Source organism: Alosa sapidissima, chromosome 8 (genome assembly GCF_018492685.1).
Source record: "Alosa sapidissima isolate fAloSap1 chromosome 8, fAloSap1.pri, whole genome shotgun sequence".
Lineage (NCBI taxonomy): Eukaryota > Metazoa > Chordata > Actinopteri > Clupeiformes > Clupeidae > Alosa > Alosa sapidissima.
The window spans coordinates 7,934,542-7,951,522 of record NC_055964.1 but is presented as its reverse complement, the minus strand read 5'-3'; the positions used below and the strand labels follow the sequence as shown (position 1 = coordinate 7,951,522).

Here is a 16,981-nt window from a genome sequence, read left to right as displayed (position 1 = left end):
TACACACAGAGAGATAAAGACACAGTAATGCAGGTGCATATGTAGTATATGCATATGTGTATGCACACGAACAGGCAGATGCACGCAGGCACGCACACCCGCAGGCACGCACACCCGCACGGCACGCACGCACGCACAAACACACAGATACATATGCACAGTTGCCCCACTTTCCTCATGCAGTGATGTGTCCACTCCCCCTCACCTCTGGCCTGAGGGGGCCCTCTGTCCGGCTCTGGGTGCAGCCTGTCCGTCTGTGTACTACAGGAGGCCACTGGCGACGACCCCGGCCCCTGGCCTTGCCCCGGCCCCAGCCCCGGCCTCTCTGGGCTGGGATGAGGAGCGGCCGGCACCGGGAACGATGGGGACATCGATGGTGACAAGGAGCGGGGAGAGAGGGCCGGGCTGCCGGACATCCTGGGCAGAATGGGTGACTGGCTGTGTGGGGAGAGACTGACCGGCCCCTGCTGTTGATGTTGATGCTGCTGCTGCTGCTGCTGCTGCTGTTGCTGCTGAAGCATCCTGATGGCCCCTAGGCAGAAGTGGACGCTGGCCGGCTCCCTGCTGGGCCCGGGCGAGACGGAGATGGTGAGGGGGGAGGCCGGGTGCATGGGGAGGGGAGAGGCGTTGCGTGACCCAAGGGGTGGCGTGTTGGGGGGACGGTGGGTAGGGCAGGGGGGGGGTTGAGGGTGGTGGTGGTGAGAGCATGAGGGAGGCTGCGGGTTCGGGTGTGCGTGCGGGTGCGCGTGAGGCTGGCCGGGAGCACCCTGGGCATGGGTGTGTGCGTGGGCATTGGGGGTGTGGACGGTGTGGCCGTGGGCACTGTGGCTGTCACGTTGCTGCATCCTGTGCGGAGCGCAGAAGAGCTGCGAGAGCCTGGAGGACGAAGCCGGACGCTTGGAGCGGCCCTTGGGACTGCCGTGCTTGTTGGGGGGAGGGGAGGGTTTGAAGGGGGGTGGCGATTCAGAGGAGGAGTGGACTTCGTCCTATGGGAATCAAATAAACACACACACACATACACACACACAAACACACAAGGAAATGCATGATACACACAAATAAACATATGAAAGAACACACACACACACACACACACACACACACACACAGTTATCACTTTACACTGGCTTAATATTCTTTGGATGGGCAATTAATCTAACACAATTATCGAGAGGTCACTTCGGCCTTTGGGCAAAACAGCTTGACATTTGGAGATGTGGAAAGAGAGAGCAGAACATTTCAAAATGTCAGATTTCCACATTAGGAACTTAACCCCTTTAGGGTGACCTCATTTAATTGCCAGTGTTGCGATCACTCCTTTCTCCATTCATTGGATAATAAGCCTCATCCTTCATGGCGCTCAGCCAAGAGTCTCGCTCAGGGTCATCTTTGTCTGTGACCAACACATCCCTAATCGTTGACACGACATCTGCGAGCACATCGTCCCTGCTCTTTAGTGGTAGTTCATCGTTTACTGTAATGGCACTGTTTGTTTTGGGTGCACGTCATGGCAATGCCCCCTTTTTCACTTCACTGTTATAATTACGCATTAGCGTTATGTAATTGCTTAGTCATAGTTGGCAATTAAGCTGGATTCCAAACAGTGAAAACTCAATCAGGCATAAGCTAGCAGTGTTGGCTAAGCTTGTTCTGGTGCTGCTAAAGACAAAGAGAGAGAGAGAGAGAGAGAGAGAGAGAGAGAGAGAGAGAGAGAGAGAGAGAGAGAGAGAGAGGGACGGTGAGAGAGGGAGGGAGAGAGAGAGAGAGAGAGAGAGAGAGAGAGAGAGAGAGAGAGAGAGAGAGAGAGAGAGAGAGAGAGAGAGAGGGACTAACCAGTGCAATGTCGGGCAGGCTATTAAACATCTCGTGGGCCCCTCGGGACAGACCACCCTCCACTTTGGACTCGCTCTAAAGAAACAAAGACAGTAATGGTAACGTTCTCATTTTACCCGAGCACGCAATTGAATGGAAGATCATGACTACATCTAATGAGCTAAGCCACAAATTAACTACAGCCCCCAAAACACACCCATGCAAACACGTGCACACACACACACACGCACACGCACGCACGCACACACGCACACACACAGGCACACGCACAAGCACACACACACGCACACACACCCTATCCAATTCTACGACGCAGCCTTCCTCTGTGTTCTCCATCTGATGCATGTCATTAGTCTCCAGTGAGCTGCAGCTAAAGACCTTTCAATTAAGAGCAATCATTTGCTCGCAACTGGGTGTGATTTCTACAAGTGCGGAAACAAGGGCCGTCCACACCGCTGGCAATTAAATCCGCCTCTGGGTGTGACGCACAATCAAACCGATTCCGTTAGAACAACACACGCCCTCTTAGGAGAGAACACAGGCTCGCAAACGAGACTCAAACACACTCGGCTTCCTTCCTGTGGAAAAGAATGATGGGGAAACAGCAGAATGCGCTTCAGTCTATTTTCAAATTGTCTTCTCAATATCGTCTGCGTTGCTATCTGTGTCATTCTCTAACAATTTATCTTTTGTTTCTTCTATGATCCCTCCCTCCCCTCCTCTTGTCTTTCACTTTCTACTCTTTCATCCTCTATTTTTTCTTTTCTTTTCCTTTTTCCCTGCAGTCCATCACTTTCCTTTGGCTGCAGATTTCTGGAAACGGTGGGAGCAAAAGTCACCACTCCATGCTCAAATTAGCTGGTAATAGAGTAGGTGCCTTTCTAACAGAAAGAGATGGGGCACACACACACACACACACACACACACACAATGGAGTTTTGCTATGTGGCTCTAGGGACTGGAGCACACAGTATGCAAGGCCAAAGCAATTCTTTTCAGCAACAGCTGCCCTAGATGTGGCAGATGGTTGAATTTCAACAGAGGAAAAAATGGAACACAGTAAAAGTGAACGAGAGTGACAGAGAGAGAGAGAGAGAGAGAGAGAGAGAGAGAGAGAGAGAGAGAGAGAGAGAGAGATGGAGAGACAGACAGAAAGAGAGAGAGTTAAAATGCCCACCCTGAAGAAAAGGGAGCACTGCATAAAACACAATCCCAAAATGGAGTAAACATTCAGTGGAGGAACCCAAAGCCAAAATGGAGTTGGACAGAGCCCTGTAGTCATATAGAGACATGGATGACTAAACAAACATGCATATACCTGCAGGCATAAACACACACAAAGACATGCACACACACACACACACACACACACACACACACACACACACACGCACACACGCACACACACGCACACACACACATGCGTGCACACACACACACACACACATGCACACTACTCTCCACCTACACCCCAAAGACAAATGTGTGGAGCACTCTGCAGTGCCCTGTGCCGTACCTTGACGTAGCAGCCTGCGAGGGTGTGGTGCTGTGGGTGGATGGGGGGACAGGTCAGCTCTGACTGAGGCACGGCCATCATGAGCAACTGCCGGGCGTTCCAGAGGTCCATGTCCCTCCGCAGCGCCAGCAGGTCAAAGCGCTCCACATCCTGAGGGGCCAGCCGGCTACGCACCTCAGGCAACAGGGAGAACTACACAAGGGGAAATGTGTTGTGTGGGGAAAAGGTGGAAAAGATAGGGGAAAAGAGTGTGTGTGTGTGTGTGTGTGTGTGTGTGTGTGTGTGCATGTATATGTTTGTCAGTGTGCATGTTTGTGAGTGTGTATACATGAATATGTAGAAGTAAAAGTATAAGCATGTCATGTAATGTGTGTGTGTGTGTGTGTGTGTGTATTTGACAGAGATGACAGAGAAACAGAGGGGGGGGGGCATCAAGGCATGGCATTGAGAGCTCAGACAGCAGCACAAAGGAGCATGAAGGCTGACAGGATCAGGAGCACTGCCTGATTAGGGCACCTGAGCTCACCTGTCTTCAGAGCATCACAGCTCACCTTTTAGATCATCACAGCTCACCTGTCTTCAGAGCATCACAGCTCACCTGTCTTCAGATCATCACAGCTCACCTGTCTTTACAGCATCACAGCTCACCTGTCTTCAGATCATCACAGCTCACCTGTCTTTACAGCATCACAGCTCACCTGTCTTCAGATCATTACAGCATCACAGCTCACCTGTCTTTAGAGCATCACAGCTCACCTGTCTTCAGATCATTACAGCATCACAGGCAGGCTACACCAGGCACGGAACTGAAGTGTTATGCTGCAACAATTAGCTTCTATAATCAATGGAACTGGAGACACCAGACGTGAGAGCGGCGCGTACACTCAAACAAATTAGACCTTAGACCTAGATTTTTTACACACTGCAAAAGGAACGCTTCAGTTGCATGCCTGGTGCAGCCCGCCTGTTCCATTCTAGGCACCTCATCCAAACGCGGCACGCTGCCTGGACTGCATGCACTACTGCAGCGCTCTCTGACCAGCGCTGGCCTCTCACCTTGGCGTGCGTGTTGAAGAGCTCAAACAGGGCCATGGCCAGAGCCTCCACGGTGATGTGGCCCTCGCGGTACTCCTGGAGGTAGTAGGCCAGGGTCTGCCTCTCCTGCTCCGTCAGCAGCAGCACCGCCTGCTCCTCTAGTGAAGGGTGGAGCTGCCCCACCAATGGCTGTGGAGGAGACATTACCTTTTAGTGGCTGTTTCTTTTTATTTATTTATGATTTGTATGTTTGTGTGTGTCTGAGTGTGTGTGTGTGTGTGTGTGTGTGTGTGTGTGTGCGTGCGTGCGTGTTTATTGTGTGTGTATATGTGTGTGTGTCTGTGTGTGTGTATTGAGGCATTTTCCTTTTTGCCATTTTATTTCAATTGCTGGAAGGGTACTTTTGGTTATTCTGTAGTTACTGATAAATGCCATGGCATGACCTCTGCGGGGATGTTTAAATGCTCAAAGTGCCACGTAAGAGCAAACCCACACATGCACATGTGGCCCATTTGGCTAATGCCTTGGCTCACCTTGAAGTCATTCCATTTCCTAATGAGGCATAACCACCGCAAGCACTTTGTTTACATTACAGTGGAGGTGTCACAGAAACATTAGTAAATGTCTCTCTGTCAAGGTGCTTAAAGATGGCCTGTCAACATTTTTCTCTTCTGCTGGCAACCCATTTAGACGTGTGTTGCCCATTTGCGAAACTCATCACCTTGGCTTTTCCAACGATACTTTCCAGAACATGCAGTGCATCATGCAGCACCAAATTCCTGGGGGTGCACATCAGTGAAGACCTCTCCTGGACCACCAACACTGCATCACTGGCGAAGAGAGCTCAGCGCCGCCTGTACTTCCTGCGGAAACTCAGGCGAGCAAGTGCTCCACCAGCCATCATGACCACATTCTACCGAGGCACCATTGAGAGCATCCTCTCCAGCTGTATCGCTGTGTGGGGCGGAAGCTGCACTGAATACAACAGGAAAGCCCTGCAGCGCATAGTGAACACAGCTGGAAGGATTATTGGTGCTTCACTCCCCTCCCTGAAGGACATTTACACCACCCACCTCACCCGCAAGGCGACCAAAATTGTGAGTGATGCAAGTCACCCCGCTCACAATCTGTTTGATCTACTGCCCTCTGGGAAGAGGTACAGAAGCCTGCGCTCCCGCACTACCAGACTCACCAACAGCTTCATACACCAAGCTGTAAGGATGCTGAACTCTCTCCCTCCTCTCCCCCCTCCACCCTCAGCTACATAACATCCTGGACATTGGACCCAAAATGGCCGCCTGCACTACTTCACTTGCACACTTGTACACTTTACAACTTGGTGTTGTTGTCCTGAAAACACAACACTTCTGCTGCTCTTACATAACTTGCACCACTATGCCACTTTCTTTCTTACTTAGGTCAAACAGAACTACCCAAGCCTTTTATTGGCCTGACTTTGCACTAGTATTTTATTGACTGTCTATGCACAATTTCAACCAAATTTTGCTGCTCTTATTTTTTCATTATTATATGTGCCCTCTTATTTACTTATTTACTTACTTTTTTGTTTACTTGAATGTTATGTTTGTCTGTGGACCTAAATTGGCAAAATATGTCTTGTCTTCACCGTGGGATAGTGAGAAACGTAATTTCGATCTCTTTGTATGTCTGGAACATGTGAAGAAATTGACAATAAAGCTGACTTTGACTTTGACTTTGACTTTGATCTGATACCATTTAAAGAAGCTACTGTATACAGATACTTTACATTTCCTTAATCATGCACAGAGTGCAACTCAATGAAATAATATATCTCAACAGACTAGCTACATATCTCACAGCTGTCATTATCTCAACCATAAACTTACAGCTTAAAAAGAGGGGGAAAATAGCAAGCAGGTGTTGCCAGTAAAGCAGCAGGAGAGCGCATCTCCAGGGTGGGAGGTTAGATAACCAGATAACCGTGACCTGCCCCATATCATGACATGACTTGTAGAGAAAGGTGTTGTATGACATCACACATCCCAAAGCTATGGTGGACAGTGCACAGCAGGACAATGTGAACAGATGTCCTAGAGTTTCAGTGGCATCACCAGCAAGAAGCCCTGGAGAAAGGACCAACAACAGTCCTCCTCATCCCAAAATCTATCACTCTAGATCTCTGTCCTAGTTTTTACACTGTCCCCCTCTCTCTTCTCCCTCATCTTCACGTCCACACACACACACATACACACCACACACACACACACACACACAGAGAGAGAGAGAGACATAGAGAGAGAGAAAGAGAGAGAAAGAGAAAAAACCTTGCCTTATTTTTCAGCATGCACAAAAAATCATCAGCCACAGGTTAAATTGATGAATCTCTCTCTCCCTCTCTCTCTCTCCCTCTCGGTCACTACTGTTATGAGTGGAAAGGGAGCAATTAGCGCTCATTTCCACCAGGGCAGTACAAAAACACCTCACCCATTTACAAGCCTGCTGTCCTCTGTAATCCACAGTCATCCATTCCCTGCTAAAGAGGCACTAATCGTGTGGAAAGACTCTCCTCTCGTACGCCAGAAAAAATGACCTCCAGAGAATGAGACATTATTATCAGTGCAGAACACTAAAGCAATCTTCTGCCTAGACAAAAACAAACTGTTATGAGAGAAAGAAAGAAAGAAAGAAAGAAAGAAAGAGAAAGAAAGAAGAAATTTACACTGGAGGAGGGCCATGGAGAGAGGGATAGAGAGAATGAGAGAGAAAATAGGAAGAGGGCCTGTACACTGGGACAAGAGAGACATTTCGCCAGCTAGATTGGAAAATCGATACTTCATAAAGGTCCGCCGGTTGTGTCCGACCTTGAGGAATCCGCGAATCCGCGTTTGTTGCTTTCCACCGGCTGGCCAATGTAGAGGAAAAAAGGAGCACACAGCAGTTTAGCCTCTTCCCTCCACTGGGTCGATCTCCCCTTGTTATGCCGCTGCTCTAATACCCCCACACCCATGTTCTGTCTACTGCAGAGAAACGCTTCATCTCTGCAACAGAATCATACATTTTCTCAAAGAGCTCGGCGCAGAGAGGAGCTGCACACGTTCACCTTAGCCAGTGATTATCGGGATGGGAACAGTCACAGCAAACACATTCAATTTGAGCTAATACTGCCAGACTAATACTTGTGGCTAAGACTTCTTCTCAGCTCAGAATTCACCAAGAAAGAAATATGTCATGGGAAGTGTGTGCAAGGCAACGTTTGGCACGCTAAAAGAGAAGCTCCCAAATAGTCTCCCATAAAGCAACAAGTATATAAAGCTCCTCCCATCCAAAGTGACAGGAATATAAAGTCTGATGAATGCAGCGAGTGCACGGATGGATGGAAGGCCAGGTGACCTCTGGGAGATGTGATGTCACTGGTAATCTGAGACCTCATCGATGGATGACGGCTGCTATTGATCATTTTAAGTGGCCTGACAGGCGTTTGGCAGCAGCTGGGAGTGCTTCAGTGTAAGTGGTCTTTCTGGAGAGACAGCAGAGACAGGGCTGTCTCCTACTCACCTAAACTCTCACCTGGCTCTAGTCTGTATGCACGAGAGACTGAACTCCTTATGTGTCACTGTTGTCTTAAAGGACAAGTTCGGTATTTTACACGTATAGCCCGTTACGTTTAAGATTGAAATTTGGACACATGCTGCTGTCCTGAGAATTTTCGGTTTCTGTTGTAGCGCCCCCCCTCCTCCACAACGCTGCATAGGTGCACTGGAACAATCCTTCCTAAAACGCATTAAACTTTCGTTTACAAAGACGTGAAACTCACCGAGTGGTCAGGGGTGTTCACTGATATGCTCACACAAAAATCGCTGCCAAAGATTATTTCCAACAGGTTTTTTTTTGTAGTTTTTGTCCAACTCCATTGACTTGTATTGGATGTGCTGTGAGGTAGCCTATGGTATTACTCCGCTGGCGGAAACGGATATGGGGTTGTTTGTATTCTTTCTGTAGTCTTATGCAGTCGCGGTATCGTACTGTAGGCTACTACGCTATCCAAATTATTGTCACATCCAACCATGGCTATAATGCTAAAATGTCTTGGAACTTGCATGATGTGAATGATAGCCTACGTGAATCATTACGTTTTCATCATGAAAGTTCCACAGCCAAAAAATAGTAAACGTACAAAATCATGTAGCCAAATTATTAATGTAGGCTAGGGTTAGTGTTAGGCTTATGATGTGAACATGACAGGTTATGGACATAACAAATAAGTTCATTTTCTGCCAGTTAAACGCATAGACAGTAAAAGAAATGGACGAACAGACTCCGTCGTTTTCAATGGGAGGGCACTGAGTCAAATAGAACGATTTTTCAGTTGGTCCCCCCAGTACTGCGCAGACTCACACTTAACTTCGTGACGTTAGCCATCGAACTGAATCTTGTAACTCATATGATAGATACACAGAAATTCTTCTCACACTTCCTTCGCGTTCAAAGTCATCAAAGTTAAACATTTATTTATGTATTATTATTATCATCCTCACCAAGTCGTGTTAATGTTGAAGCTACCATACATGATCATCTTCAAAAACAGTCAACAAAACAAAAAAGTTATAGCCTTGAAGCTAATCTTCTTTCCACTTTTCCGACCTATGGTCAATCCATTGAAAACCTCTGTAATGATTAGTGCCGTTTTTAAAAAAATTAGGTTTACTTTTTTATTATTATTAGGTTGCCTCTGTGTAATGCTTTACCTTAACATACGGTCGTGTATGCTAGGGTTTGCTTATGAGTTACCGTCATAGTAAGGTGGACTGAGCTTCTTATCCAAACAATACGGTTATCTCCCTACGGCGCGAAAGAGAGATTACGTCAAAGCTAGCTTCCCTCCAACCGAACAAGCTAACCATTCTTCTTACGGGTAACCAACGTTACGGACGAGGTAGTGGAGTCTGTTTTGCCTTTGTAGTGTTTATGTGGATTACACAGAAGCTACAATATCGGCACAGGATATATGTTATATGAAGTTATGGTATTTCAAAAAAATCCTAGAATGAATGGACTTCTATGGGAGTTAGCAGAGAGGTGGTCCCTCCAGCCTACGTCGATTCTTCTACTTCCGGGAATTCGCCTGCCCCCTTGGTTAAACGTTACGTTACAAAATGGGGAGCATACCTATGTTCCCCGGGTCCTATGTTCCCCACTTTGTATGAGACCGGGGAACACAGGACCCTTTTTTAAAACCCTAACCCTAACCCCGAGCGGGGAACATAGGACCCGGGGAACATAGGACCTGCGGAACAGGGATGACCCCACAAAATGTCAACCTTACCCCAAGTTCTTCCAACTCTGTCGTCCCAGGAGGTAATGTGGGAACTGCTGTATTTCTCAGGCGAAAGAGCTTTTTGGGCGATTTCTTTCGACCTCCAGTGAAGTTCAGTAAAATGCAGACCGCAGAGACACGGTGATCAGCTTTCTGCAGATTCTCAACAGATGTGCTCACATCCAACCCCAGAAATTCCAGCCACAACTTTAGCCTTTCTGGATCGTTGAAAGGAAGTCTGTGACAACTTATTTTTGCTATGAATTTTCCCGCAATTCGGAACTGCACAAAATCGCCTCATTTTTAGCTGTCTGTTGCAAAATACTTCAAGACAGCGATCTTCTGCTTCTTCTGTGTATTCAATGAAATGCCAGTGGTTTGCTTGTAATTGGCAAGACGGTGTAAGGTGCATTATCACCACCAACTGGGCTGGAGTGTCTATTATTCAAGCTCTCAACGGAAGAATGTATGGGTGTGAGGCATTTAGAAAAATAGCTCCACAGTTTTACAGCGCATGGTAAAACACCTGATGGAAAGCATCTTTTGCAGCGATTTTTGTGTGAGCATATCAGCGAACACCCCTGACCACTCGGTGAGTTTCACGTCTTTGTAAATGAAAGTTTAATGCGTTTTAGGAAGGATTGTTCCAGTGCACCTATGCAGCGTTGTGGAGGGGGGGGGACGCTACCACAGAAACCGAAAATTCTCAGGACAGCAGCATGTGTCCAAATTTCAATCTTAAACGTTCTACTTAATCATAAACTATCTGAAAACAGGGCTTTAAGTTTAAAACACCGAACTTGTCCTTTTAACTCCTGGCTCTAGTCTGTATGCACGAGAGACTGAACTCCTTATGTGTCACTGTTGTGCATCCCACCTACTCGACATCATTGTAAATGAGGGCTAAACTGTCAATGATTCCTGGAATTTAAATAAATCAAATCAAATAAATCCAATCAAATGAACATGTACTGTATATGCAATTTTTTATGTTTGTTTGTATCCTGTACCTATGCTGTGTGTATGCTAATGTACTTATCCAGACAGGTGTATGGACTCTTCTCTATACCCAGATATGCCACACAAACCTGAGCTGGAAATATAGCCTCTTGGCGCGGGGGGTAACGTGTATCTTGCTAAAATCACCTCCAAATTAACTAGCCCATGAAGCCTCCCCCTTATGAGCTGTCAATCTTCTCAAAGTTACTTCCTGTTATAGGGAGGTTTCCCTTGGCCATGTTCACTTAGTGGTTGCTTTAAGGGGTTTAAGTTAAACTTCAAGCTGGGCTCTGTATGGGAGCCAGAGAAATAGCTATGTGATGCCACTACATAAATGCAACTGAATCGATGAGAGAGGACAGACAAGTGCATAAACACCTCTTGAACTTCAATATTCAAATAAACATTTACATGTATTCATTTAGCCCTTTTGTCCAAAGTGGCTTACAAGTGAGGAACAACATTCAAGCTACAGTGTAATAGGAGGCCTTAGAAATACTAAAGTTCATAAGTTCCTTGGCAAATGAGCTATGCAATTTATGTTTTGGAAAACATTCAGAAAAGAAAAAAAAGTCTGGCTGGTTCGTGGCCAAGAGGCTGGCTGCAAGAGAGCATGGTCAGCTGCACATTTGGCCTTGGACATATAAATAATTGGCCAAATATAATAAATATAAATATATCTTAATCAACACACCATTGGCAGAGAGCTTAAGCAACTTTATAAACACGACAAAGCTGCACACATACAGACCTTAAATGGCAGTTAAAACTTAGTTCTACAAAATAAATAAAGGCATTTTGAAAAGCCCAGACCATGAGTGTTGTGTATTTGCATGTATATTTTGCGTAGCCTACTATAATCCTGGTTTAATTGAGGCTTATTCAACCTGAGGGCGCTGTATGTGACCTGCTGGACAGTCTCAAGGCTCAGCCTGCTTTTGCAAGGCTTTTGTGCTTGATAGAGAAATGGGACACACGCTGTGATTGTCCTATTCTCCTTGCTTTCATTTAAGTAGGCTATTGCTCACACACAAACACACACACACTCTCTTCACACACATGCGCCCGCACATGCACATGCACTTGCACACGCACACACACACACACACACACACTCCATAAACACACACATACAGCACACACACACACACACACACACACACACACAGAGACACACTCCATAAACACACACACAGACACACTCCATAAACACACACACACACACAAACACTTCACACACACCTCCCCTGGTGCACACAGTGACTCACTTCAATGTCAGACAGCGCAGACACTTTCCATCTCACCAGAGGGATTCTGGGACAGTGGACACCAGAGGGATTCTGGGACAGTGGAGGGGCCTCGATGGCACTCTGGGGCAGATCCAGTGGTGGTGGAGCTGCTGAAGGGGGGGGGGGGGGGTCGTGACCTCCTCGGCCTGTGCCGTCATCTACTACGGACAAGCAGGCCAGTTTCTCAAGGACACTCCAGGAATGCCATTCATGGCCTGGCAGCAAGACAGGGGCCTGATAGTATATAGACCCTTTCAACTGCAAAAACAAACAGGTGCATTCCCAATGCATTTCCGCTGGTACAGAAAACAACATTGAGCTGAGGGTAACTTTGGGGACAAACAAAATAAAACAAAAAAATAAAGAAATTTGACATTAGTTGAAAAGTTGACATTAGTAAAGCATTACGCTAAAGTCTGATTAATTTTAATTTCAAAGTATCTGCGTTGGTTTTGAAGGTTTCAATCGGAAACCCTCTAGGAACTCTAGACTATCTTGCACTAGCTGCAGCATGTGAAGCAAATGAGGATGCCTTTAGGAGGGTTAATTGTAGAAAAGCTGCTGGACCGGATGGAATTTCTAACAGGGTTTTGAAATCCTGCGCTGCTCAGTTAGCTCCTGTGTTCACTTATATCTTTAACACATCATTGGCTCAAGAGACAGTTCCTACTTGCCTCAAGCAGTCTGTTATTGTTCCAGTACCGAAAAACAAAAGTCCATCATGTCTGAATGACTACCGCCCAGTAGCCCTGACATCTACAGTGATGAAGTGTTTTGAGAAGCTTGTGAAAAACATTATCTGCTCATCCCTCCCTGCCTCCTTCGACCCCCTCCAATTTGCTTACAAAGCCAACAGGTCTACAGAGGATGCCATCTCAAACCTCATGCACACCACATTAACTCACCTGGAGGAAGGGAATGGGAATTATGTGAGGATGCTGTTCATTGACTTTAGTTCAGCATTCAACTTGATAGTACCTCTCACCTTGGTCACAAAGATGAAGGCCTTAGGACTGAACACCACCCTGTGTCACTGGATATTTGACTTTCTCACAAACCGTTCACAAGTGGTTAGAGTGGGGGGTCTGACATCTGACACATTAACCATCAGCACTGGTGCTCCCCAAGGCTGTGTTTTGAGTCCACTGCTGTACAACATCTACACACATGACTGCAAAGCCAACAGTAGTCATACCTCCATCATCAAGTTTGCAGATGACACAGTGATCTTGGGCCTGATTAGTAACAACAATGAACAGCTCTACTTGGATTAGGTTGATGAGGTGGCACAGTGGTGTCAATCTAACAGCTTGACACTGAATGTCAATAAAACCAAGGAAATGGTAGTGGATTACAGAAGGCATTAGCAGAACTACAGTTACACCCCACTAATGATCAGCGGGCAACCTGTAGAGAGAGTCACAAGTTTTAAATACCTTGGTGTCCACATTACTGAAGACTTCACATGGACTGTTAACACTCAATATGTTCTGAAGAAGTCCAGACAATGACTCTACTTCCTTCGTCAGCTAAGGAAATTCAAAGTTTCTACATCCATCATGAAGGCCTTCTACACTTCAGCGGTTGAGAGTGTTCTAACTGGTAGCATCATCACCTGGTATGGGAACTCCACAGTTAGAGATTGTAGTACTCTGCAGAGAGTAGTGCGCTCAGCTGAACGTACTATAAGAACTCAACTCCCTGCTCTACAAGATATCTATTCCAGAAGAGTACTCCTAAGAGCCCGAAAGATTCTGAAGGACTCTTCTCATCCTAACAATGGATTATTCCTACCGCTGAAATCAAAAAGACGCCTATGTAGTCACAAAGCCAGGAGAAGTTTTTATCCCCAGGCCATCCGAACTCTGAACTCACACTATACTGACTTTGCACACATTCACTCCTCAGCACTCTCAAACATTTCCCAACTCTGAACTCACACTATACTGACTTTGCACTCATTCACTCCTCAGCACTCATGACCCCCCCCCCACCCCCCACACACACACATCTACATGACTTTTACATCCTTCTCCCTATGCTACAGACCTTTTATTTATTTTCTTATTTCATCACACGTCAAAACATACACACACACACACATCTGACTTTCTCCAACTTTTGCACATCTGCATAGAACCTTTTATTTATTATTTTTGATTTCTCCTCCATCTATCTACCCATGACCTTGATTGCCTAGCCTTTCTGCCCCCCCACCCCTATCCCCAACACACACTTACATCATCACTGTCATCACCTCACCATACTCCCTTCACCATACTTGCAGTACACTGCCCCCCCCCCCCCCCCTCTCCTCTACATACACAGCACATTGTCTCATGAGGAAGCTTCTCCAACACACATATTGCACACTGCCCTCTCCCCACATACACAGCACACTATCCCATCTCCCTTGTCATCCCCCCAACACACACACCAAGACCCCTGGCAGTTGGGTTAGCCCATTGAGCCGTGGATCTGCCCAAGGTTTCTTCCTTGGTAAGGGAGTTTTTCCTTGCCCCTGTTGCTCTTGGGTGCTCCTTGTTAGTGCCCCCCCCACCTTTCTTATGCAGCCCCCCCCCCCCCCCCATAAATGCACAAATAGGCTGACACCAGACATAATTTCACTGCATTTCTTACATCCAGTAACTATATGCATGTGATAATAAACTTCCTCGTATCCTTGTAACAGATTGAAAGGGCCTATACTGACTAGTTTTTACTCGTCCAAGCTTCAGGAAAATCAGCAAGCACACGCTTATCACAATGGCCTCCAGCTATCTTTTTTTTTCCTTTATTTTTTTTTTTAAAGCATTCAAGTATTGAACAACCTCAGCCATTCACAATTATTTTAGTGTGAATGCTTTATGAGGTGCAAACCTCTGGCTGCACTGCACAAGGCCATAATGAGATGAAAGAGAAAGTGTTGAATTGCAAAACGCCCAGACTTGCCACACAAACCTGAGTTGGAAATGTAGCCTCTTAGTCTTGGCACGAGGGCAATGTGTCAAAAGCACCTCCAAATTAAAGCAAACAAAAGCTAAACAAAAACACAGTGACTCAACCATGGGCAACTTGATATATGTCATACTCCCTCATCCAAGAAGGGACATCCGGCTACTAATCCCTGTCCACATTTAGTGACAAGCACACGCAACATGGCGTAGGATAAAAAGCATAATCCGCAAGCATTGGCACATTTTACAAAGTGACCCTGCTTTAAAAGAGTTCTGTTCTGAACTCCCAACATTCACTTTCAGACGCGCCCGCAGTATCCGCGACCGTCTTGTACATTCGGACATAAAAACTCCGTCTCCCACGACTTAGCTTCCTAGCCGTCCTGAAGGCTTTTATAAATGCGGTAATTGCTGACGTTGCTCAAATTCGACTAATACAAAATACTTTTCTCATATTTCATACAAAATACTTTTCTCATATTCCATTTTGTTAAAATAAGAGCAGTTAAAACTGTCCGGTCAAATTTGACCGCAAACAGTAAATTAAGGGGGGTAGCAACGAACAAGTGTTAAGAAGCTTCTACTGTACACACTGGGCACACTTGAGCCTTTTGGTCTCAATGACGAATTGAGCCTGTCATGCTAAAGACAATGTCCTGCTAAAAAAACTGCATTAAATCATGTGATGGCCCAGTGCTTGCAGCACCAATACAACACATCTACTAGGGCCATTCTCATTCATTATCACTAGTCCTCAGCCCCTGATATGTTAATGCTTTAACCAGCATTAATCAACATGACCTGCCCTGATGCAATATTACACACCTCATTACTTGATGATTGCCCAGAGGTGCATAATGTGTTCTTTCAGGAAATAAATAACTGTTTAATTTAGAAAAGGCTTTGATCAACATTCAGTTGGACATGATAATTAATTTGCATGTTGTTTATTATGTTTATTATTTTTTAATACCCATTAGCGAATAGGTTTATTAGCTAAGGGTAAACAATGGAGTAACAAACTAAATGAACATGCAGAGGACTGTGTCTTTGGGCATTCATGTGTGTGAGTGTATGAGTGAGTATGAAAGAGCATACAAGAGGAAAGTGTTATTGAGAGAGAGATTGACATAGAAAGAGGGAAAATGAAAAGAGAGAGAGAGAGACAGAGAGAGAGTTGAGAACATGTCGTTGTTAACCTGACTGGCAAAGATGTTGCACTGATGGTTATTGCACAGTTCACTTGCCAGTCACTCAGCCAGTCACGCAGCAATCATTCAAAATCAGCTCAGATGGAAAGAACAAAAAGGAAGCATTTAACTGAGTTGATATGAGCTCAGCCTTCTAGGCCAGATGCAGAAACTAGTGTACACAGCAGTTGGCAGCAGCACACATCACAGATGTTTATTGTCAGCCCCTCTTCAAGTTCCTTATATAGCCACCGCTAAGTGTTTCAGGAACTATGTAAACAAACACTGTACTGTATGTGTCGGCTTAAAAACCTTCACATGAAATATACACTTTTATGCACACAAGCGTACACATAATTGAAAACTGTCCAGGATTGGGAGTAAGACACATATGCACATATGCAACACGGTTTGTTGCAGTTTGCTTATAAAAAAAAAATCCTGAAATGTAGGCTACATTCAGGATAAAAATAGATCAGAAGTACAGTATGATGAAGTAAGAAACACCATGGAGCCTCACTATGCTGTTATTATATCAAAGTGTTTTAAAAACACACCTGCAGTGCCGTGCCATCACAAAGAAGCTGCCCCTACATTTCCATGGCCATTATTTTCTCCTTACATCCAAATCCTCTGTGCTTCAGCCCTGTCATACTTTGTACCCAGGGAGGTTAGTAAATCAAACTGGGTCACCTTGACCGTGACTCATCCCATGCTGAGGGGACCAAGAGAAAAACAGAATGGGAAAAAAATATGTGCACTCGTTTGCTAATGCCCATGAACACGTTCTAATTGGTATTTGCAGACTGCGGTTCAACTCCTTGGGGGCTTCATCAAGTTGGTGTTCCCAGGTAGGAGCACAGAAA

The 16,981-nt window shown here is 45.8% G+C and overlaps 1 protein-coding gene across 3 annotated transcripts in view; it reads right to left on the bottom strand.

Moving 5' to 3' along the window:
• Nucleotides 1-16,981, bottom strand: part of whrnb (whirlin b) — a 54,265-nt gene that overhangs the window by 6,371 nt on the left and 30,913 nt on the right. The window contains exons 6-9 of one of the 3 annotated variants that reach the window (XM_042102421.1): nucleotides 4,406-4,573; nucleotides 3,350-3,541; nucleotides 1,834-1,908; nucleotides 175-986 (exon numbers count right to left, since the gene is read on the bottom strand). In XM_042102421.1, the coding sequence (XP_041958355.1) occupies nucleotides 175-986; nucleotides 1,834-1,908; nucleotides 3,350-3,541; nucleotides 4,406-4,573 (1,247 nt within the window). The remainder of the gene's footprint in view (nucleotides 1-174; nucleotides 987-1,833; nucleotides 1,909-3,349; nucleotides 3,542-4,405; nucleotides 4,574-16,981) is intronic. The other 2 variants (XM_042102419.1, XM_042102420.1) reach the window with 2 other exon arrangements.